The 27,014-nt window shown below is 28.7% G+C and overlaps 1 protein-coding gene and 1 long non-coding RNA gene across 3 annotated transcripts in view; both read right to left on the reverse strand.

Moving 5' to 3' along the window:
* The window catches only part of LOC147801848 (uncharacterized), a 288,458-nt gene that overhangs the window by 136,214 nt on the left and 125,230 nt on the right, over window positions 1–27,014 (reverse strand). The window lies entirely within an intron of this gene.
* LOC107454134 (aryl hydrocarbon receptor) overlaps window positions 1–27,014 on the reverse strand; it is a 148,427-nt gene that overhangs the window by 92,867 nt on the left and 28,546 nt on the right. For both annotated transcript variants that reach the window (XM_016071206.4, XM_016071205.4), the window contains exon 2: window positions 18,572–18,762. In XM_016071206.4, the coding sequence (XP_015926692.1) occupies window positions 18,572–18,762 (191 nt within the window). The remainder of the gene's footprint in view (window positions 1–18,571; window positions 18,763–27,014) is intronic.

Here is a 27,014-nt window from a genome sequence, read left to right on the forward strand (position 1 = left end):
ATAGATTTAACGAACGACTAAAAGTCGATTCTCGTCTTTTGCGTCAATCCCTTTCCAAATTATTAGACGCACTATAAGATTCTATGTGAATTATCAGGTGATACTATACATTGTTTTTACGGGTTATTTATTTAATTACATTTGAGTAATAACTGGTTAACATTGAAATGCAATACGTAAAAAATAAATACAAATAGGAAGCATCCCCTTGACAAAAACCCTTTACACGTATGTTTAAATATAAAAGTATTGTATACAAACTTGTGCAAAACATGTCATTATTAAAAAACTGAAGTGCGTCTAATAATTTGGTCTAATTATTATAATATAATAACTGATATAATAAATTTTCTATATTTATATAATGTATCGTCTAGTTTATCCAATCGTAAAATTTATATTATATATCGTCTAACTAAACTAATTGATATACGAAAAAGTGCAGTCACGTAAAAAAAAACTGTTTAGTATCATCTGATAATTAAGACAGAATCCTCTAGTGAGTCTGATAATTTGGCCAGGGACTCACAACTTAAATAATTTACAACATATCAACGTCAATGGCTCCTTTCTAGATAACATAAATCATTTCTTAGAAAAAAAAGAAAATTTTTATAACGATAATTCATAGAAATCGAAACTGAATGCGTATGTCGGCATTCTCTTCCCGGAACGGATCGACCGCTAAACGTGACAACCTCGAGATTTTTTTAGTTCGCTAAACCCAGGGCCGGCTTATGCATGTCGCGGCCCCTAGGCAATGCTCGTCTCGCCCCCCCCCCTACCGTCTTCTAACTTCGCTAACACAACACTTTATTCATAATTACGCTGTTTTTTACTACATAGGTATATTATCACATTATTCAATAAAAATATTGAATCAAACGAAAAGAATATAATTAATTAATATATGCTTTTAAAAAAAAATCATACAATAAGCTTAAATATTAACTCTTCTAACTTTTTTTGTTACAAAATCGTTCAAGACATCCTGAAAGTTAACCTTTTCCAATACATCATTTTCAATTGCCATTATGGCCAATGAATTTAAACGGTTTTGAGACATAGTTGAACGAAGACAGTTTTTAATTAATTTCAATTTGGAAAAGTTTCGTTTACCAGTGGCGTTTATAATCATTAAACTTCTATATATTTGCAAAGCTGTCATTACATTCGGGAAAGTTGATTGTGCCATGTTACCAATAATCAGTTTGTAGGACTCTTCGGCAGGCACAATTTTTCTCGAAGCCCGAAGCACTTCTGCAGTCTTTATAAATAAATATCCAATACTTAGCTCTAAATTCGTAAGTTTTGAAACACTAACTGTAAAACTCTCTTTTCATTCACAGCCGTAAAACCCGCAAACAAATTGCACGAAGTGAAAATTCAACGATTACATTAAAAATGTTTCAAAAATGTTGTCTATGACACAATACAACGTATGTATTTAGCGGATCGGGGAATTCCCCAGTCATGCGACGAAAGAACCAGTACTGCCAACCTTATTTTTACATACTCTTTCGTAGCTTGGCCATAGAATATACATACCTATGGTAGGTACCAGAACAGCAAGTGTGCATTCACAACGTAGAATTTTGCGCGATTTTCAAGCGTGTTGTGTTAAAAAAGCTGCTCTTGCTGTATAGTCATCTGATAAGTCGGCGTTAAAATTACCGCGATAAAATTGCTTGCGATTATATTACTGCGTTATATATGAACTAACTACCATAATAATAATATCTAATTTGGAATGCGTTCAGAAATGTACTAAAATAGCGTCGATGTAATGTACAGAGCAAGACAATCGTCATTGAAATTTCGAATTAAATATTTACTGTTTAAGAAACATTGTCAATTTTTTCCTCTGTAGCACAGGGCCCCTGAACGTGGCGGGTCCCCTAGGCAGTTGCCTACAGTGCCTAATGGATGAAACGGCCCTGGCTAAACCCAAGGGGTATTTTCAGCTACAATCATCACCCCATTCCTCATCCATCAGAGATTTTTAGGAAGGAAGATAAACTAATGATTCAACGATTCTTACGAAATATTTTAAATTATTTTTTCTATAAAGAGCATGATTTTTTTCATTTTCGTCATTGTCCAAGTCAATACTTTATAGAATTTATTACTACTGCTAATAAAAGCTAACAATTTCAATTATAATTACAGATCTCTTAAAAAATGGAATTTTTTTGTCGTTTTGTTAAAAAAAGAAAGAGTTAATTAACGAGCACTTCGCAAGCTATTTTATCTTAAAAACGGATTCGCAAAATTTCTTATTTAAAAAACGAACAGGTAACAATTTTTTTTTTTTAGTGAGAAATGAACCTTCTTCGTAAATTTTATAAATATTTTTTTTTTTTAAAAAATGAGCCGTTCAAAAACTTTTTCTTTAGAAAAACGGACCCTTCACAAATATGTGTTTTCACAGTTCATCCTTCTTTTGTAAAGCTAAAGTAGATTTAACATCTTGAAACCAATATATAGAACAACATTTGTTACAATATGTTATCCCTTTAAAAAAATAATTCTTTTAAGATTTTTTTATACCTTTACGAAGTGTATATAAAAATATTATTAAATGTACTCTCATGGGTCGGAACAACAATGAAGGAAAGATAAGAACAGTTTATGGCATATATTATTAAAGTTTAGTGCTTTCATGATTAAAATGTGAAGAAAACACCAATATGCAAACATTTTGTAATAATTAAATTTAACTAAAAAGTTATTTAATTTAAAAACAACTTTCTCCTAATCTGATAAGTGGCTTAAAATTTGGAGTAAATACATTTTACCATCGTCATCGAACGATGTTAGATTACGGAATTTGTGAACTTGTTTAAATGAAAAGGCAATTTATACTCAATTTTTTATTATAGTATGTGTTCACATCTAGCCGTACCGTTAATATTGAGAAATCAGTTTATTTATTTCAACTTTTTCATTTGGTAGCACATCAAGTTCTGCACTTCAAATAATCTTTCTTTATGGCTTTTATGAGCATCGAAAAGACAAATTATAGAGTTAAAATTTGCATTATCTGTCTAGACACATAATCGTAATTTTTATGGTTTTTACATCCAATCGCATCTTTGTATAATTGACGTAATTTTCCGTTTACACATAATCGTATTTAGACTCTTTTAGACAGCACAAGAATTATTCTTAAATTAAACTCTACTTATTATCTTGAAGCACAGTTAGAAATTTCTCTGTAAAAGTGGTTAAATAACAATTTATTGAATGGTTATTTTACCATATTTAATCAGAACATTCAAATAACCATAAATAAAATGGTAATCAAACTTTTAAGTTTGAGAAAAACTGTTTTTTAATTGCTTTCACCTAATATGGTTAAACAACCAGAATTTCATCGCACCAATTATAACCACCTAATGAAGCTACTGCTGCAAAATGATTCAGTGGCGAAGGGGTGCATTAAAAAAAAATAAGCCGTATTTATTAACAATCAAATTTAATAAACAATAAATCAATATGATACGAAATGGGGCTCGTCAATTAGCCATCTAGTTCAATCCATTGCCTGCCTCATAAATGATTAATGAATTATTGTGACTGATTACAACACCTTCTTTTGGTCAGGCAGAAATTCATAACAGTAGTTCTTTGCAACTATCATAGCTGAGCGGGCTTACCTCATGACCGGCAGAACTGGACACAGTATTTCCTCCATTCCCTTCAACACATGAAGAATTTCCGCCACTGCCCATTACCTTACGAAAAGCTCCTATGTCTAAATACACAAGTGGGCGACCTTTGTGCTTAAATACAAACTAAGTTAGACAACGTTAAAGAGCACAAAAATATTATTAAAAGCAGACAGCTGTTTCGGATGCTCAAAGGGCAACCTTCATCAGTGCATCAGAAAGGATGATTCTTTCTGATGCACTGATGAAGGTTGCCCTTTGAGCATCCGAAACAGCTGTCTGCTTTTAATAATATTTTTGTGCTCTTTAACGTTGTCTAACTTAGTTTGCTCCTATGTCTAGTTAATTTCTCTTTACGTTTTCGAAAAATGTAAATGGTTAAAAAACCGTATAGTTTTCCATTCATGGTTTTATAACCATACCTTTTGTAATTGGTTTTAAAACTATAAAGGAAAAAAATTTCCTTTACATAAACTTTATGGTTAATTGGATGGACAGACAGTAATTTTACTGTAATTTTGGAATGAAAATTTTAACAGTGCATAGAAATTGAATCACATCAACTGCTTATATTAAAAAGAGCTGTATCAAATTAATTTTTTATTAAATTCGATTAAGGGAATGAAAAACGAATAAATTTTAATAAAATATATTTCGGCAGTCGTGAATTCAAAAATTTATGATGAATTGTTTATATTTAATATAATGTTGCACTTTTAAATAATCTAGAATCTCCAGTTGGTGATGCGAAATATGGTGTGATTTTTAATAATTTTGAAAAATATTTATTTAGAAAATCAATTCATTTTATATATCAAATTGAGTGTTTTATTACTTTAATTTTATCGCCTTGCGTAACATTTTGTTTCAACTTAAAAAGTAGACAAGGAAATGCAGAAAAAATTATTCTAATTTGAGAAAGAAAAAAAAATGAAGAGAGTTTATGGTAAGAAAGAAAAACTTATTTTAATTAGATGAGGTGTTATGCAAAAATGAAGAGAAAGATAAGGCTGTATTCGTACATTATTGGGTAATAATAAAAAAAAAGCCAAAAAAATGCCATAAAATAATTGTTTAGTCAAATGTTTATTTTTACACTGTAAAAACTGTGGCGTGATCCAAATTTTTACAAAATGTTTTTTGACTCGCTTAAATGGATGTAAAGATATGACAAAATACATAAAAAGTAAAATTGAGATTAAGGAACGCATTTTTGTTCAAACCATCTATCCAGATTGAGGCAATATCTGGAGGGGCCGTCGAAAGAAAAGGGTATTTAATTTCATAACAGAATTTATAGTTAGTGCCAATTCATTAGAACGTTTAAAGTTGAGTGATTAAAAATCAAATTACGTATACGATCACACTTATCTTATTCTCTTTTTATGTTAGTGTATAAAAATGATTAAAAAAAGTATTTTAAACATATTTATTCAACTATTAAAGTATTTTCTGTTTTTCCCCCCTTCAATATTTTAGTAATAAAATGCCCTTTTCTTATATGTGCATATTCGACTTATTTCTGACGGTGGTTCTATCGATTATTAACAGGTGGCAGCACAATAAGAGGCGCTAGTCTAGATGATAGGAATGCAGTGATTTAGAGCTATAAAGTTTATATTTTTATTTAAGGTTTTAAGAAATCCTTTAAATTATAGTGAATATGCAATGAGGAGAAAAAAAAAGATTAAAAATTGTGGATGAGAATGACTATAGATGCTCCTTGTGTAAGAAAACAAAAATATTTCAAAATGAACTTTATGAGTTGTTGTTATAAATACATAATTATAAAACACAGATCAGTACAAATCACTTTGAAAAAGGAAACATATTTGTCACTTTTTTAGTAAAAATGTGATAGAAATTTAGTCACATAGCGAAACTAATCATCAATATTTATTCTTATAACTATTCAATAAATTTTTATTCATATAATTGTGACAATTCATTAAAGCAAATTCTAAAATAATACATTAGCAGATTACTTAGTGCGCAGATCACAGTTCTGCGCACAAATGATAACTTTTTTTTTCTTAAGTAAAAAACGAACTATATCGTTCTGTCAAGAACTATATCGTTAGGAATAAAGAAAATAAGTGTTTAAAAATATTCTATATTGTATTGGTTCTACAGTTTCAACTGGATTGCAAACTGCGAAAAGAAAAAAACTCGGTATGTTATAAAAAAAGGATTGACGTCTTGGATGATGTCAAAAATTGAATGAAAAATCAAATGGATATTTTATTTAAGTAAAAAATATATTGCATATGTAGTGAATACATGTGATTGCCCGAAATCAAGAGAATGTTGACCGGTGTATGTCAACAATCACATAGTCACTTTGTTGAATGTTTGTTATATCCGAATTGATATTATTTTATTTATTCGATATTTTAATATCTGCTGAGTATAGATTAGGAGAAACATCAGTCTGTGGAGTACCGGGCAGTGGCACTGAATCTTAAAAAAACATTGATGTAGGACATACCGGGCAGTTCTCCGTTCAACTTTCAATATTCACACTGACACTCCCTTTCAGCGCCACCTTTGTTTATTTTGATTTTTATTCTTCTTTTTATTTTATATATTTTAATTTTATAGTGGTCATTAAACAGCCGACTCTATTTATTTGTTTATGACAATCAATGTTCAACTCCGTAGTCTTGAAATTTTAGAAAGAACTAACCCGCATTTGCGTTAAAGGAAGAGTGAAACTAGGAAATCCTCCCATGGTTAGATTAACCGCAAGAGGACTCTAACCCATGATCCATCTACCACTGAGGATATTTTACGTCAGCACTGTGGTCGTTGCGAGCTGGGTGCGGAGTTAGAATCAGCCAGCCATCGCTTGAAACTGGGTCACAGCATTGGGATGCGAGCGCTCTATCCCCTGAACCGCCACAGATGTGGTTGTAATTTTTAGCACTATTTTTTTATCAAATTTTTGGAAATCAAAATCCTATTGATTCTTACGTGCGTCTATCAAATTTGATTATGCTTTGTCCAATACTTTATTCGCATAGAGGTCATCTCATGTAATTTTATGTCCATCAAATATTTTTATAAATATTTGGATTTAAAAACCTCTAATAGCTAAGGTTGACGCTTTTATCAAATTATCTACATAATTACATGCTAAATTGATCCTTTCAAACTTTAATAATACAATAAATTTTGTTGAGAAGATGTTTCAAAATTTTACAAACAAACTAAAAAGGAAAAAATATTTTTGCATTTTCAGAACAACTTAGGTAACTAATAGTTTCATAAGTTGCCCGTATCTATGGCTTGAAAAGAACACTTTTTTAGTGCAAATTCCGCTTATATTACGCGATCTACAGTACCTGGTCAAATTATTATAAGATTCTATGCAAAATCTCTACTATACAGCTTTGGTCGGTAGGGTCCAAAAGGTCGTGGGTTCGATCCTCCCCGTGTAGTAAATGGTGACTGATGCACGTTAAATCTGTCCTCCATGTTCCCATAACAAATCCATACCTCTGGGATCCAGGAGTTTCCTTGTCTTCTGGATTAGTTCAAAATTCCAAGACTACGGAGTTGAACATTAGTAGTCGTAAACCCATGAAACTGGGTCGGGTGTTCAGCGACGTTATATTACTATACAGCTTGATTGTTTTTACGGGTTTGCACTTGTTTGCGTTCATGTATCAATTGATTAAATTAGGCGATATACATCAGAAATTATATTGTAATAATTGGATCCAATTATTATACGCACTGTAGTCTTTAAATAATTACACGCTTCGCACGAGTTTATATGCTATACTCATATATTTAAACATATATGTAATGGGTTTTTATGTACTTTCTATCTGTATTTATTTTTAAAGAATTGTATTACAATGATAACCAATTGATACACCAACGTAAACAAGAACCAAACCGATTTCAGAAATGTAAAAACAATAAAGATGTATAGTATGACCTGATAATTAAGATTTTACATCAAATCTTATACACTGTTAAAAATTCCGAGATACGTTGACTCGAAAATCGGTATTCATTTGCTGACTACAGTAAAATGGATCTCGATTTTACCATATTTTGGCATTTTAACAAGATCCAAATATCAGTTGAAGGTTGCACCAAAAGTAGGTGTTTTGAAGAAACAAAATACAGATTTTTCATTTTTTTCTTCTTTTATAATGGCAGAGGAAAGTTTTACCATTATTAGGTATTTTTAAAGAGCACAAATGCAAGCCAAGTTTGCTATTTACCGTAACAAAACTATTTACTGGAAATAGTTTATTTTGTGATATACCTCTAACCATTTTATACAGCCAACCAAATTTAAAAATTCACCATAAAAGAAATGAACTGTAATTAATGCAAATACGACATTTACCTACTTAAATGAGTTGATACTTGAAACAACATGAATTAAAAGTCTGGAAACACCGAGACCGAGTTATAAAGAAAACATGGCGTCGTAAAGAAATGTCATTCAGTTTACAGTCACCCTCAAAGTTGCATGCTTTTTACCAAATCTTGGTGCAGTCAGTTGCACCATAGAAGTATTTCTCTATCATACTTCACAATTTATGATGTAACTAAAATAAAATGATCTTCTATTTAACTAAACTTTGGGATATAAAGAAACTTTGCACCAAATACTGGCTAAAGATTCACCGATTTTTTTTTACCGAGTTTTTTTACTGACAGCGTCTAATAATTTGGCCAGGGACTGTATTATCAATGACCAATATCAGATATTGGTCAAATGCTTCCAATGACTTTTCATTATTCAGCCTTTTATGGCAACTTTTGATTCTATGTCAACTGAATTTGTATTAAAATAGCTTGAATACTAGAACTAACAAAGCTTTCATTTCAATGATAAAGAATTAGACGCTAAACATTTATTATTTTGAGGATGATTGACTTTCTCCACGTGTTTTCTAAAGTGTATTTGTAAATCAGTTGAAACACGCAATAATTTAATGTGCGTGACCTTTATATTAAACAGATGGCACACACGCGGTCTTTACGTAAATATTCTTCACACAACAGCTATTTTTACTAACAAGGAAGGTGTTCAATTCAGATCAAGGTTTTTTACCATCAGAATACCCTCCAATTTTAATTAGAAATTAAAATTTATCAAATATTTAGTCTACTTTTATTCGCAGCGTTTATTTTATTTGAAACAACATTACCCCGAGCTTAAAGAATAATAAATATAAAATGTAAATATAAAGGAATTTTAAAAACTTTATGTGAGTAACCACATGTGAAATATTTTTAAAAGTAAATTACATGCTTAATATGTTGTTTTTGCAAAGTAAAATTCGGTTTAACTTAACTCCTTTTACTGTTCGCTATAAATTTAAGGTAATTTGGAAGGAATATGTAATGAATAAGTTTCTTTAAATGAATAACCGAATGTGAATTATTTAAAGTTATATTCATATACCTATATCCATACGCTTTCAATTTTAATAAATTCGAAAAAAAAATTAATAATTATAAATTAAAAATTATGAAACAAATCTTATTTAATCTACTTTTATTCACCTATCCGTGTTTATTTAATTTAAAATAAGCTTATCCCGAGCTTAAAAAATAATAGATGTAAAACATAAAGCGAAAGCAGACCATTTCAAAAAACCTTATGTAACACGTCTAAAGAAAGTCAGCAGACATGAATTATTTTTACAAGTATATTACATGCTTAACATGTTATTTTTGTAAAGTAAAACTCGTTTTAAATTAACTCCTTTATTTTTTTGTTATAAATTTGTGGTGATTTGGAAGGGATATGTAATAAATAAGTTTCTTTAAATAGTTATATTCATATACGTAGATCCATACGCTTACAATTTTAATAAATTCGAAAAAAAATTAGTAATTACAAATTAAAATTTATGAAACAAACTTCATTTAATCTACTTTTATTCACCTATCCGAGTTTATTTTATTTCAAATAAATTTATCCTGAGCTTAAAGAATAATAAATAAAAATTTAATAAAATTTATAATAAAAATGCAAAATTAAAAATAAATATTGTAATATAAAAATAATAAAATTATTAGTGAAAATTACAATATAAAAATAAAATAATAAATAAATATTATAATACAAAAAAAAATTAAATAAAAAAATCATAAGAAAATATTATAATACAAAAATATTAACATTTATAGAATTTACTTATAAAGTTCATGATTATTCAAAAATTTGTGTTACCATTGAAAATTGCTATGATTAGTCACTTACTCCCACTTTTAAAATATTGAACGTGAGCAAACAACTATAACAATGCTTATTGACGTGAAAAGTTGCGAAAATTATAACGTGAAATTGAACGTGAGAAAGCTTTTTTATTTGTTGCAATAAAGCGATTAAAAGAGAAAAAGCTTATTTTATCAATTAGCTATTTATATAATATTCAAATTTTCAATAAATTCTCGGAAAATATTCAAATTATTTCGAAATAAATCTTAATTTTAATTTACCGTGAATGACCGAAATCAAAAGAGTTTCGACTTGAACCGGTGAATGTCAACAATCATTTTCGGTGAATGTTCGTAATATTTGTTATATTCCATTTTATATTAATTTATTAGTTAATATTATATTTACTTGATATTTTAATATCTGCTAAGGATAGATTGGGAGAAACATCAGTATTCGGAGTACCGGTTCAATGCACAGTGGAATTTGACCGTAAAAAATGCTGACATTGGCATTAATGTAGGGCATACCGGGCAGAACCTTAAAAAATATTGATGTATGGCATACTGGGCAAATATATACTAACTAGATCTAGTACATATTTTGGACATTTACAAAAGCGACAACATTCCCCAGTGGAAGTCACCAACCACCGGTCATTTACAATAACATATATATGTACGATTAGAGTAATTAATTTAAAACAACATATTATAGCAAACCAAAAAAATTTATTTATTACCAAAAAAATTTGTACAAGATCATTCCAAGAAATAGAGATAGATATCTGACACGCACGTTTATAAACATCTTATGACAAAAAGAGTTTTAAGGGAATATTCTAGAACTATTACAAACGAGGCGTAGCGTTTCCAATGATCCGAATAAATTTGGTTTTGCAGTTAACATTTCAATAGTTCGATCAAAGATGTGGCACATTGAATGAAAGATTTTTGGTTTTGAAATTAACATTTCAATAGATTGATCAAAAATGAGACGCATTAAATGTATGATTTTCGGTTTTGAAGTTAACATTTCAATAGTTAAATTTTAAAAATGTGACTCATTAAATGTATAATTTAAGTAATTGTCACTATATACATAATTGTGTTCGCATGCTAATTATAAATAATTTTCATTACTTTTAAAGAACCGGAGTCAGGTTTGATAAATGCCATCGTATCAGGAAAGCGTGCATATTATCTTACTCTATTGTCAAGTAACATTTGTCGATATCGTGCCGTGCCAGGAAAATGTGACCTACCAATGACGTGACGGTCACGCCACCATGGTCACCTCACTCTCTAGCATCCAATGGAACCCTGACTCTACAGCACAGTGATGAAATATTTACTTAACAGATTGTTTAATAAAATCACTCAAAAAATTGATAGGTAAAAAAGAATTATTTATCAATGTTTTAAGACTCTTAATTCGCATTCATTTCTATCGAAACTGCTTGAATGTTAAAAACAAACTGAGAAAAAAAGTATGGTTAAAACTACAAGAATATGATACCGTGATTCTGGCTCTATGGGAAGCTCGATATAGTTTTTACCGAAGCACTATGATAAGGATTTTGGTAAAATTAACAATAAAATATTGTTTCATAATATGCGTTAAAATATGATATAGCACTATTAGAACATGGCATATTTATTCGGTTAAATTCATTTTTAACATGCTCATCATGGCACTAATGGAACATGGAATATTTATTCGGTTAAATTCATTTTTAATATGTGTGGTAGTGAAAACTATAATTTTAAAAAATAGAATTTTTGGTAAACTGTCACATTATGAATGATTTAAACACCATATATTTCGATTTTATTCCTGAATTTTTTTTTTTTTTTTTTTTTTTTTTTTTTTTTTTTTTTTTTACCATAAAGGTCTTCATACTGCACGGTAATTTTACCAGGACTTCTTTCTCCGTACTATTCTCAAAATGAAAAGGTGAATACCTCGAATAATTTTTAATCTATAATGATCAGATTTTCACGCACTAGAACTAACTTGAAGTATGTTAATTAATTAGCGCAAGAAGTATGTTAAGTTAAGAAACCAGACACAAAGACGTATTTTTTCTGAATAAACTTACTTTGTACAACGGATTTGTGATCTTAAAAATGGGGGAGGGGGGAAGACGCAATTTGGAAAAAAAGGATAACAATAGTTCTAGCAGTTGAAAATTTATACCATTTTTTACTTTGAAATATATACTTTAAAATTATATAAAAGTTTATGATGTTCATTACAATTAAAAGATTTTTCAACTAGTGTTAAATAATATTCCTTCAAATGTAATTCCTCAATATAATGCCTTCAACTGATATTTGGAGCTAGTGAAAATTCCAAAATATAGCAAAATTGAGCTTCATTTCACGTAGCCAGCAAATGAATACCGATTTTTGGTGCCAGTTGGCTGGGAAATTTTAACAATGTAGTTGTGGACTATTCGGATATATATTTTAGTAGCAATTTTGCAACACCCAAATATGCGTATTTAAAATCAAAATTTTGCCTGTAAGAGATCTACATTTTCCAGTTAATATATTACGAAAAAAAAATTTTTTTTGAGGAACAAATTTTAGGGATAAAAATGATATAAAGTATAAAAAATTTCAAATAAATGGTGCAGAAGGTATGATCTCTTCTTATTGATCTGAAAAAGTTGTGTTTAAAGAGAATGGTGAAAAATGTGCAAATAAGGGAGTTTGTGCAAGGGGCAAAAATTACAGTGATAATTACCGTAGAATAACTGAATCACTAATTAAATAAACATTACTGTAAAATTTACGCTATAATATTTTACGGTAAAAAATTGATTTTGCGGTAAAATGGATTTTACAGATGATGCACCCAAAGTGCCGGTACTTACAGTGTAGCAATATTCCAAAAGCTCTCCACAAATCATAATTTGAGGTCAAATAATTGAAAATATTAATCAAGAATGATTGAATTCATCGTGTTAATGATTCAATGCATATATTAGCAATTATAAAATTGTCAAATATTTTAATTTTTAGGTCTTTATGTACAATGTATCGTCCTAATATTGTAATAACTAAGACGCATTCAAATATTTCTTGTGTATTAGAAGCATTAAATTTACCTCTCGATTAAACAATATCTTTATCTGGTCCCGAAAAAATGTTTGAACTGTTTATCCTCCTGATACAACATTCGGTACAATTTTATCACATAAAAATAAGATCTGTTTGTATGCTTTTACAAAGCGTTTCTCTGTGGATTGTTGTTTACCCAAGACTTTGATGGTTTATGTTAGTTTCAGTGCGATTCATGATGGTTCAACATCATTTGATGGTCACCATCATCCAACATTTTTCATCATGCGTTCATGGGTGCCAGTAAACTTCCATCACTCCATGATGAAAAATGTTACTTTAATACTATGATGCTTAACCATCAAGAGAAGTTTGATTCTCACGGATCAACAATCCGTGAAGGTCCAAGATGGTTCCAACTATACATTTATATGATGGTTTAATTGCAATTCCTGTTGGTTCTTAGGAATATACCATCAAAACAATTTGTTTGGCCCATTATAAATCCGTCCGAATTCCTAAATTGGGATGATGATTGTTCATGATCATTCCAACATTTCATTTCTTGGAAATTATGAAGGAAATTTCTGATGGTTTAACATGAACAAACCATCAAAGCAAGTTGCTATTATTTGACCATCATAAATCAGTCCAAATTCCTACTTTGGAGTGATGGTTACTTATGTTGGTCCATCAAAAAAATATAATGATTCATGATGGAATTATTGATGATTACTATCAAGATTATGTTTGTCCATCAATAGAAAACCATCAAAAAGTTTGACTTGAGTATAAAGAAAGGTTAGAAATTTAAAGTAAAATTTTCTTAATTTATTATTTAAGTCTAGTGAATTTTGTTTCATCACCGAAATGTGAAGAAGTACACTATAAAAATATCATAGAATATGCAAAAATTGTAAAAATTTAAACTTATCATTTTTTTTTGTAATAAATATTAAAAAAATATGAAATAGTGTAAAAAAATTAAGCAAATTTGATAGATCTTTGTATTTACGAATTTACTTTCTTTAACCCTCTTTCAGCCAAAGTGTGGCGTAACACTGTGACGTATATTTTTAGCTAATTATATTTTTCTGCTTTTGTCAATGGTTCTGAAGACATCCATAAATTATTAGTAATTCAATTGGAATAAATAATTTCTGTTGAGAAATTTTTAAACTGTTCGCATTTTTTAACTTAAAACGGTTATTAACAGATGAAATTTTTTGAAAATTTTTAACTATTCCTTTTGAGATTTATCATATGTTTTTATGAGTTGCAAGTCAGTAAATAAAAAAACAATAAAACAAATTTCATAAAAAACTAAATGGTTTGTTCTATGATTTGGTGAATGGTGCCTATACGCGGCGTTTTATTTCTTATATAAAATCTAATTTTTCATGTACGAAATTTTTTGTGTGTCCTAATGAATGTAACGTAAACATATTTCAATGAAAATAATTCTACATTTTATAAAATTTCTATGCTTGGCCTAAAATGGGCGAAGTAAAAGCTGAATTTTCTACTATTATTTAATTCTCAGTCACACGAATAGCAGAAAAATATTTGCACCATATGAAAAACATAAATCATGATAAAAAAGAATAAGCGTTAGAAGATATAATCCAGAAAGAAACCCTAAATTGAACAAATAAAAGAGGGTTCGTTGAACTGACACTTCAAAGGATTGGGGGTGTTCTATCAAATAAATCATGATTGACATATCATCCAACAAATCAATTGAGAGATCATTTCTCTTATCATAGCATTCTCTGTCTTGTTTAAATGGAGGAATCACATATTTTCATTAAATCTATTCTCCATTACATTCGATTTAATTTTATCTCATGAATAACTTTTTGAACTTTTTTTCTTAAAGTTATATTTTTTAAGTCATTATTTATTTAATTTTTTTTTTGCGTGCCTTCACAAAGCGATTGTCTATGAATTTACTTTCGAGGGTTTTTGATGACAATTAAAAATTATGAGAAAGATTCAAGTAACTATTGAGATTATAAGTGCATTTTATTTCGCAATCAAAATATAAGGAACTATATTTTTCTAAGTGATTATTATTATTTTTATTATTTTCTGCATGCCTTCACAAATCGATTGTCTATAATTTCACTCTCGTGGATTTTTAAAGACAATTTCAAATTATAAGAAAGATTCAAGTAGCCATTGAGATTATAAGTGCATTTTATTTCGAAACCAAAATAATCTCATATTTTAAAATTTCAAATGATGTAAAAACTCAAAATTTATCTTTTTTTCTGTAATAATTATATGTAATAAGTAAAAAATATATTTGCGAAGCAAATGTTGCCACAATGAAACTTTAGGCAAAAGTTTTATATAATAATTATATGTAATAACTAAGAAATTTAACTAAAATTAAGTAATTGAATTGTTTTTCTAAACTATTTTATTCCATTTCTATTCTTTTAAAACTTTCATAAGCCAGTTTTGTGAAAAATATATTATTTTGTTCTCACTATAAATTTTTATAGTGGTTATAAATTATAAATTGTTGCCTGGACAGTTATTTTATCAAAATGTATTTATTTAAAAAAAAATTCTGGAGTACTACTACATCTCAATAATTAAGATTTTTTGTAATTGATGAAGTATCATTTATAATTCCTGATAAGAAATAAAGCCTGTGTTTTTAATACCGTTCATTTTACGCGTAAATTTTAGAGACATTACCCGAAAACAATTGAAGGGGGTAAATTTAAGAATTATTTTCCGTAAATTTATGATATGTAATTTATGTAAATTATTATCTGTAAATTTATGAATTTTGCTTATGATTTAAACTACTTATTTTGTACAACGATTCAACAATGTGCAAAACAATAATTCAATCATTCTTAAATTTTTAGAAAATCCCACGAGTGTTTAAAAATTTCTTATAATATTTATTGAATGGTGAGTTTGTACCCCTTTGATCGAAAGTGGGTTAAATTTGATAGATTTTTGTATTTATGAATTTGCTTTCTTAAGAGCAAAGTAAAAGCCGAAATTTTCTACCGTTATTTAATTTTCATTCACAGGAATATACATAGCAGAAAAATATCTGCACCTTTTAAAAAATATAAATCATCATAAGAGAGAAGTCCATCACCAAACTGTTTGAACTTTGAAAACTTCTGAAGTTGTTCGTACTTGGAAACATTTTGAAGTATTTCAGACTTAATTATATTTTCAAACTGACTTCTGTTTTGAAAAATTCTAAAGTTTTTTGAGCTTAGAAGTTCAAACAGTTTGAAAATATTACAAAGTCTAGAATACCACAAAATATTTCTAAGTACAAACAACTTCAGAATTTTTCAAAGTTCAAACAACATGAAATTATTTCTAAGTTCAAAAACCTTCAGAAATTTTCCAAGTTCAAGAAACTTCAGAATTTTTCTAAGTACAAACAGTTTGATATGTATTTTAGGCTTAGTAATATTTCAAACAGTTTGGACTTTGAAAACTTAGAAATATTTTTATGTTGTTTGAAATTTAAAAAATTCGAAGTTTTTTGAACTTGGTAAATTTCTTAAGTTGTTTGTACTTAGAAATATTTTGAGGTATTTTAGACTTAGTAATATTTTCAAACAGTTTTTCAGAGAAAAATTCTGAATTTTTTGAACTTTGAAAATTTCTGAAGTTGTTTGTACTTAAAAATTTCGAGGTACATTAGATTTAGGAATATTTTTCAACTGTTTTGACTTTAAAAAATTCCGAAGTATTTTGTACTCAGAATTATTTTCATGTTGTTTGAACTTAGAAAAATTCTGCAGTTGCTTGCTTGTACTTTGAAATATTTACAAGTATTTTAGGCTTAGTAATATTTTCAAGTTGTTTGGACTTTAAAAAATTCTAAAGGTTTTTGAACATAGAAATAATTTTATGTTGTTTAGACTTTGAAAAATTCTGAAGTTTTTGAGCTTAGATATATATTGAATTATAGGCTTAGTAATTAGCTTAGCTCGAACTGTCTGGACTTAGAAAAATTCCGAATTCTTTTGTACTTAAAAATATTTTGGAGTATTTAAACTTAGTAATATTTTCAAACTTTTTTGCTTTCGAAAAATTCTGAAGTTGTTTGAACTTAGAAATAATTTCATGTTGTTTGAACTTTGAAAAATTCTGAAGTTTGTAATTAGAAATATTTTGAGGTATTCTAGATTTTCAAACTGTTTGAACTTCGAGAAATTTTGAAGGTTTTTGTACTTAGAAATATTTTCATGTTGTTTGAACTTTAAAAAAAACTGAAGTTTTTTTAACTTGATAAATTACCACACATTTAGTAAAAATTAAAAAAATTTGAAGTAAATTTAACCAAATTTTATCACATAATATAAAACTCTATTTTATTGTTAATTTGACCAATATCATTTGCAAAGCACTTCGGTAAAAATTAGCGAGCTTTTTGGTCTTCCCATAGAGTAGTGGTTCCTAACTCGATCTAGATCACTCCCTCTTTTTTTCTTTTTAAACCATCGTTGAACAGGCGACCCAATTTTTGTGGTTCAACTCAAAAGTGCTTAAGCCTTGTAATATTTAACCTAATCCAGAAGACAAGGGAACTCTTGGATCAAGTATGGGGAGAATTTGCCCTCATGGAGGATTTTTTGTAAGAACTAACAAGAATTTGCATTACATGAGAAAGAAAACCATGAAAACCTCCCTTGTTTAGACTGACGTTGAGGGGATTCTAACTCATGATCCGTCAAGCATCACTGGGGATATTTTACGTCAGCACTGCGGTCGTTGCAAGCCGATCTTGGAATTCACGTCGTCCTGCTTGAATTCGAACCCGGTGTACCTCATTTGAAGGTGAAGGCTCTATTACTTGAGCCATCACAGCTCTCTAGATGTTGTTTGGTTCCCCCCCCCCTTAAATATTGGCTGCAACCTATTGCCCTTTTCTCCCTCTCCCTTTCTTATTTTTTTTTTAGCCTAAAAAACCACGAGTAGTCGTTATAAGCATACTGAATTGAAAAAAAAAGAAAGAAGGAAAGAAAGAAAAGAAGAAAAAAAAGAAAAATTAATTTTTTTACGCTTTTTTCTTTTCGTTATTTTTTCAAATATATTTGAAGATACAAGATATACAATATATTTGAAGGAAATTAACTAAAATAGGACTATATATTTTTTTAAATAAGAATCTTAGAGAAATAATAGTGTTGCTAATTGAAATTTAAAAACTATGTTGTTCATCTTTGCTATGACTTTCTTGCGCTTTCAATTAAAACATGAATGTTCGTCAGAGGTCCGCAACCTATTTCTTTGTTCTGAGAGGATCGGGAAAAAAGATCTCTGTTCAATCCAAAATATGACGAAAAAGTTCAGAAGCTTAAATTTTTTTAAAAATGTATTTAAATTTTTTTTTTTTTTTTTTTTTTTTTTTTTGTAATTCGTTGTTCTTTGTTTGAACTCAAAACGATAGGTTTCGTATGCATTTTAAATTTCGATATTCGCTAGCTTTTTATCAATATTTTTATTTATTTTCTTTTTAATACTCATCACCCCCTTGAAAAGTAAAATGCCCCACTTGGGGACAATCTCCCCCACGTAGGAGACTAGTCCATGGCATAGAGCCAGACTAGTTTTGACTCTTTGTGAAAAATAAATTGACTTACCTTGAAAATAACTTTTTGTTCTGAGATAACTAACACTGAGACGAAGTATAGATAACTTGTCTAATTTTGAAAGAACACTCTGCTCAAATGGAAGAAGGTTTGCGAGTGTATCCAATTCTGCATTCAATCTTTCTCGATGCCTTTTACTAGGATTTGATTTAGTTTGGCCATCTTTTGGAGGGACACGGACACTAAAAAAGAGATTTCCTTCTTACAAATCAAGAAATAAAATACTCTCAAATCATTAATCAAAATAAAATGGAAATGTTTGATGCTTTTAATCTGTGGCGTAACTACCACTACAGTCATTAAACATCAGTTCACTACTATATAAGACATGCTAATTCGATTCAATGTTGGGGTTCCTTTTTATAGAAGCAGGTTGGCATCACTCTTATCCCCGCTAATCATAATTTCTTCCGATTTTTCATTGCTTTCATTACACTATGAATAATATTCATCTAAATATAATAAAAAACTCTTAATGTATACTTTTTTTTTATCTAGAATTCATGCAATTCAAATACTTTGATGTAAGAAATGAAGATAATTTGCAGACTTTATCTCTAGAACTACTAAACGGATTTTAATGAAATTTGATATGTACATACATTAACGCAATCTAAAACAAATAGCCATTCAACAATTGTAATACACACGCATGATCGCACTTGTTGCAGTCGGAAGGTATAAAACAGCATTTGCAGAATAAACAAGACAATAGGGTCCCTTCTTAGAGATATACAGTGTGATTTCATACTTGAAATAAGGCAGTTTATCATTTCCTGTGGCAATTTTATACCTCCAACGCACGATCATGCGTGTGTATTACAACTGTTGAATGGTTATTTGTTTTGCATTGTATGTACATATCACTAAAATCGGAACAGAAGTTCTAGAGATAATCAATTCTCTTCATTCCTTACACCAGTGTATAATAATTTCTATAATTATTTTATGGCACATATTTCGCCAGTATTTAATAATGTTTTTTTACAAAATCATTTATTTAATTTCAACTACAAACATAAAAAAAACATGAATAAATATTCTATGTATTTATTTATAAAATCAGTTTTATTGATGGAGGAAAAAGTTTTAAAGAGACAAGGGATCCCATTAAATTACCCGTTCCCATACTCTGTCAAGGGATTCAAAAGGTTTTTCCTCGTAAAATTTTCGATTTTTCGAAAACAATATATGCTAAGACCTGTTTCATTCTAAACAAATTGACACTAAGTATAATATAATGCTTAAAAGGTTTCCGAAATTACAGCAAAAATACTGAAACAGAAAATAATACATACTATTTTTTATATTGGAATGGTATTTCGTTTGAAATTAATAATCTAATATTTCGTCTTCACAAATGTTTTTCTCGAGGCAAATTTTTTCACCTGGTGAGCATGATTACTCGACAGTTGGTAATTCGTTTGAATTAAGCATATTGTTTAAATTCATGCTAGCACTTGAATATTGGTACACGTTTTAGAGTCATAATATTTCTTTAAAATAAAAATCCAAAAATTAAGAGTATATTTTACTATCTATTAAAAGATATTTCAAGTTTATAACGTAATTCTTATGACTTTTGTATGTGCAAGACGTCATAGTATCTTTCATTTTCTTTAATATTAACCTGTAAAAAAATTATAAAAGTTTTTCACATTGTTTCACAAAACTGTTTTCATTAAAGATAAGTTATAGATAATCAGTAAAATGATTGATGCGGTGAAATGACCTTTACGAGATTTCACCGCATTCATAGAATATGCGGTATTTTATAGATGTGAATAAACGATTGACTTCCACCGAGGAATGTTGACAATCACCCAAATATATACTAGGTTTAGTTAAGTCTGTATATGATGTTTTTCAAAGTTCAGTGCTGATATGCATTTAACCGAACTTTCTCTTAATCTGCCCCCCGTAGATATTAAAATATCGAATATTAATAGCAAAAATATCAATTAATAAATTAATATCAAATCGGATATAACAAATATTTCGGACATTCTCTTGATTTTGGTCATACACGGTGACATACATAATGTAAAACAGAAACTAGGGAAGTAAGTGCTGAAGATGTTTATACAAACAAATAATTTCATAGTTGATAGTAAATAAAGTATTAATTATAATAGTACTAAAATTATTTGAGATTCTGGTTAGAGATAAGTAAACTGACAAATAACAGACTACACAGTATTATTTTTTTTAAAAAATGATTTGCCTTCAAAATATTAATAATAAAAGCAGACTTACTCTAAACTGCAAAATATTATCGTGTGTTTTAACACCAAAATGGTGGCTACTACTATATACTTTTTTTTATATTATAACCATCGTTGAACAGCTGACCCAATTTTTGAGTTTACGACTACTAATGTTTAACTCTGTAGCCTTATAATTTTGAACCTAATCCAGAAAACAAAGGAACTTTTGGATCAAGTATTGGGAAAAAATTGCCTTCGTGGAGGACTTTTTGATGGAATTAACCCACATTTGCGTTGCATTGAGAGGAAGACCACGAGAAACTCCCACGGTGAGCCTGGCGGTAAGAGGACACAAACCGCCAGTTTCGGTATTCAGTAACAGATTTATTAAAAAGATTTTTACGAGACAATATAAAATAAGAATCATTATTCTAAGTTGCATATATTCACTAATTGTTAAAATGAATTTTGTTTGTTAATCAATAATACGTAGCACAAAGAGAGTATTGAGACGAATACGAGCTAAGCATTATAGAAGCTGAATTAACACACTATAAAATCATTTGATATAATTTACAGAGACTTAAAAATTAAAATGTCCTTATGACACAACTAAAAACATACATATTTAAACAAGGACATTGGTTGATGTATAGCAGTATTGAAGACAATGACAAACTCGAAACATTCTACATTGTAAAAAACTCTGTAAATCTTTAACCAGTATTTAGTGCAAAGTTTCTTTACATCCAAAGCTTAGTTAAATAAAGACCATTTCATTTTAGTTACATCATAAATTGTGAAGTATGATAGAGAAATACTTCCATAGTGCAATTGACTGCACCAAAGTTTGATAAAAGACATAAAACTTTGACGGTGACTGCAAACTGAACAATATTTGTTTACGACACCATGGTTTCTTTACAACTCGGTCTCGGTGTTTCGGGACGACTCATTTGTGTTGTTTTAAGACTCATTTTTTTAGGTAAATGCTTTATTTCCATTAATTAGAGTTCTTTTTTTCATGCTGAATTTTCAAATTTAGTTGACTGTATAAACTGGTTAGGTCATAAAATAACCTACTTCGGGTAAATAGTTCTGTTACGGTAAATAGCAACCTTGACTTGTTTTTGATCGCTTTAAAAATACATTATAATGGTGAAAATTTTCTCTGCTTTTATATATTAAAAAAAAAGGAACGAATACAAATCGGTATTTCATTTCCTCAAAACACCGACTTTTGGTGCAACCTTTAACTGATATTTGGAGCTAGTGAAGATACAAAAATATGGCAAAATTGAGCTCCATTTGATGTAGGCCGTAAATGAATACCTCTTTTTGGTGCCACGTGGCTCGGATTTTTTAACAGTGTAAAGATGATATAAAAATAGCCTCCACATATGTGTTTTCGGAGAAAAAACGTTTGATGGAAATTGATTGTAAGTGTTTTAGAATTAAATGCAACCTTTAAATTTTATATGAAAATTTAAATTGATGTTAACTTGAAGAAAAAAAAAGTGTTACTCAGCATTAGAGAGAGAGAGAGAGTACACACTACCTTTTAAGAATTTCAGAAATCTCCTTCTCAAAAGATGTATTAATACTTTAAAATGCTATACCCAAAGTTGTTCATGAACATAAAAAATTTCGAAGTAATCAAATTTTTAATTTTTGCTCAGCCAAAAGAACGTTTCAAAAGCGTTCTAAGTCCTTTGTACTCTGAAATCAAATAAATATTTACCAATTGATCTCAAAATTAAACTATATTTAAGATGACATTTTTTATTTGCATAGGTTTGTTACATTTCATATCATACGAGGGCTGTTTTTCAAGTACGGGCCGTTTGAAAATAAAAACCAAACGAAAGAAAATTTTCATGAAGCAAATTCATTATTTGATTCTATATACGCTTCTCCTTTTTTTTCAAAATAATTGACAAGTTTGCTTAAACACTTATCATACCATACAACTAGATTTAGAATACCCTTTTCATAGTAACTGCTCCGATAACTATGAGGTCACGGCCATCTTTCTCATCGTTGTACTGCCAAAATGATGTTGGAAACATCGGAAAAGATGAAAATAACTTAGTCTGGGCTGTATTGAGGGGTGGTCCAAAACTTCCCAGCCAAAAGAGTTCAATAAAGCTCGGGACTGAACAAAATTTCGTGTCAACATGCCAGCCTTCGTAAACTTCACAAATCTGCCGGTGTAGCAGACAGGTTTTTTGGCGACTAGAAACCTCATAGGCTGTGAGCGATTTGCTAAACGTGACCATTTTAAAGACACAGAACCCGTACAGGTTACCTACACAACTGTAACTGAGTTCCCAAGGAATGCCGAGACACGTCACAAGCATTCGTTGTGACGCACGCGTCACCTATTAGCATATATGGCAACGTTACTTTTAAAAAGTAACGAGTAAAAGTACAAGTATTTTTAAAAAAAGTAACGAGTAAAAAGTAAAAAGTTCTCAGTTTAAAAAGTAACGAGTAAAAAGTACAAGTAAAAGTACAAGTACTAAACAAAAAAAGTAACGATTTAAAAGTACATTTCGAGGAAATCGAAAATTCAAAGTAACCTAAAATTTTATAGAATAATTTTCTTATGTTCTTTAATGTTTTTGCAAAATTATTGTTATTTATTTAATTATTTTTAATTTTGAAAGTTATGGATATTAATTTATTTTTAAATTCGGAGGAATATTATAATATAATTTCATAATATAATAGTATAATGTAATTTTAAAATCAAATATAATTTTATTATCAAACTTTTTATGGATTTGCACGAAAAAGAAATTTTATCTATTGATTTTAATTTTTAGCTTATTATTTTTATTTATTTAAATTACCATTGATTTAAAATTGTTTTACTCATTAGAAACGCGTTTTAAAAGCACAAACATAAACAAAGCAAACACAGAGTTACGGATAGCTTTGTGATCTTTGTGCTAGTAAAAAATAATTGAACGTGCAGTATAAGTTGAAACAGAAGGTATTTAAACACGAAGTTAGCTGTGAATGCATATATATTGAACATTAATTTTATAAATTAAAAAAACATAAGCATTTTTTTTTTAATTTTTTTTTTCTTCTTTTTTTTTTAGAAAGCTTACCGAGTTTTAGAAAAAAGTAACGATTTCATTCGATATTTCCGTTACAAATACTTGTACTTTTTCCCTAAAAAAGTAACGAAAGTACAAGTAAAAGTAATAAATTTAAAAAGTAACGAAGTACAAGTAAAAGTACGTACTTTTTACTTGTACCGGCGGTACAAGTAACGAAAGTAAAAGTACTGCCATATATGCCTATTAGTGCACACAACAAAATGGCTCTTACTTAACCCTTTGAGGCACGCGAATACAAATTTTCATATTTTTTTAAAATGGAGGAACTAATTATGATGCATAGGGTCTAAGAATGGGAAAATTACACTTAAAAAAACTCTGATTTATTGTCTCACCAGGGTGGTGGTGGTTTCTGTGGTTAACCACTGTCCACATTTTCTCGTGATAAGAAAATAATATATTTTTAGCTTGTTTTTTAACAGCTTGTTTTAGCTTGTTTTATATATATATATATATATATATATATATATATATATATATATATATATATATATATATATATATATATATATATATATATATATATATATATATATATATATATATATATATATATATATATATATATATATATATATATATATATATATATATATATATATATATATATATATATAATAGATTTTTTCCGTTATAAAGAATTAAACTCTCATCTCGTAATTGAAAATCAACATTACAAAATAATAATTAAAACAAAATTGCTTAAATTCTTAATTTTTAAGACAAACAAAATGCAGAAAAATAAGTAATAATAGAAAATAAATTTAGCATCAACTGAATATTACTGTTCACTAATTCAAAGAGAACGCAAATGAGGAGAGCAAATTTGTTTCAGATAAGAAATTTGAGGTATTTGACTTGATTTTCAATAAAAATAGATAAAAAAACACATGGTTCTCCTTTCATAAGCCCCATGCTAGCGAAAAAACCTAATAAATTTTGATCTACTTCACTATCTGAATGAGTGAAGGACATGTGTTGGTGGGAATATCATGCGTTCTAGGGGCACGGTGGTCTCTCTCTGAAACCCGGAAAAATAAATGTAAATGTTTAAAACTTTTCTTTGGAATCTTTATTGGGGAAAAATTTGTATGTCAAAAGGAGCTCGCAAACAACAAATTTGAGCAATATATTTTATAAATTTTTTGTATTTTATTGGGCAAAAAAAATTTTTTTTTTTTGAAGTAAAGAAAAAATGCATTGAAAACTTTTCATTTTTCTCCAAGGAAGACATAATCTAAGTGTAGTGGTGATATCTACTGATGGTTAGAGAAGTTAAAATATTACTTTAAAAGTATTGGTTTCAGATATTGACCATTGTGCGCCTAAAAATTTTTTTTAAAAAAAGAGTGGTTTCGCTGTCATACCACTGTGCGAGCTCTCTTAATTTTTTTTCCTTTCTTTTAGTACTCAACAATTCTCAAAATATTATGCTTATTTTTCTGACGATGTTTATTTATCATTGAAACTATTTATGTATCACTGAAATATCAGTTTTACTATTTTAATTTTAAATTATTTTTGCAAACTTCATTCTAAACAACACTCTGAACAACTACATTTAATTTTAAGAAATAAAATAAGTGAAAAACAGTTTATTCACGAGCTAATTTTCATAGAATTTTGGCGTAAAAATTGGCATAAATTATAGCAATCATTTTCAATAAATACCTTAATGAAAATTTTTTTTTTAAAATTAAGGGGCCAATTTCGGACAACCATGATGTTAATTAAGCTAAAGTAGCACTAAAAAAATATTTAAATCGTGACTTCATGTTTAAAAAAAATAAGAACATGAAGTTTATTTACTCGCCATCGTTTTTATAAAATCGCCAAATTGCAGCAGTGGATAAATTATATTACTTATGACATATTTCAAGAAAAAAGTAACTTTGTGTTTTGGTGTAAGTCCGAAAAAAGTAATGAACGAATCTGCGTTATTATTTCGACAAAAGAAACATTGAAGTAATTACTTTAAAGCCTATTAACCCACCATTAACATTTTTTCAAGTATTTTGTGATGTTTTTTTAAGTAATTCTGTAACAAAGTGCCATTTTTTAACACGCGAATAAAAGGTTGTCCAAAAACTGTTACGTACGAAGTTTTTCCTTTAAATTTATTTTTAATATAATCTGATTAAAAAAAAAGCTATTATAATGTTAATTTTACTTAAAAAGAAAAACATAAGTAGTGAATATTTAGCACATCTAACATAAATATGTATTGAATTATGAATTAGCTACGGAATGTTTTTGAGAAATATTATACAGCCATATCTTTGTCAACACGCAGCTGTCGTGATCTAAGTTGGGAGAGATAAAATATAATTTTAAGTTATTAAATGTTTTTATTTGCGATCGTTTTTCTTCTGAAATGTTAATTAATTTTATATGAGTATTAACTTCCTATTTTATCACCCTTTTCCTCATTTCATTGGATCGTTTATAATTTTTACCAAAAACGTATATTGCCTTTAAGAATTAAATTGCAAGTGGAAAAGTGTGTCACGGGAAATAAACAAAGATCTTTGTAGAAGATTCACGAGAAAGTTTGAAACTTTTGCGCAATAAAAATATACAACAGATGCATTGAAAAACATGGCAGAAATAATTATCCGAATTTAAAAGTTACTTTATTTTTAAATTTTCTTTGGCCAAAAACTGTTGCTTTACTCATTAACTACAGAAACTTTTGAAATAAAATGGAATCAGCTTTAAAAGTACAAAAAATTTTATTTCACTTGAATGGTAAACTAATTTTTTACTAGAAAAAACATAGCATATTATTAGTCTAGAATGCCTATTATTATTTAAATATTCTAGCATGCTTTTGAACGCAAAGAGTAGGCAAGTTATTTCTGGAAAATTAATCTTTTCTAAAATTGCAGTTCGGGTTCCCGATTTAAAAGAAGCCGGTAAAGACATAGAAAATTGTATAAAATTTTTTTGACCAGTTTGTTTCTACTACGAAGAACATTTTAAGCTATTTAAATATCAATAAAATTTATGTTCTAATACAAATATTACACCGAGATGAAAATCTTCTTCTAGACGGTTAAAACTACTTAAATATGGCAACCGTCTTTCCCCCTCCAT

This window comes from Parasteatoda tepidariorum, chromosome 11, assembly GCF_982258835.1.
Source record: "Parasteatoda tepidariorum strain Cologne lab strain chromosome 11, Ptep-v5.0, whole genome shotgun sequence".
NCBI lineage: Eukaryota > Metazoa > Arthropoda > Arachnida > Araneae > Theridiidae > Parasteatoda > Parasteatoda tepidariorum.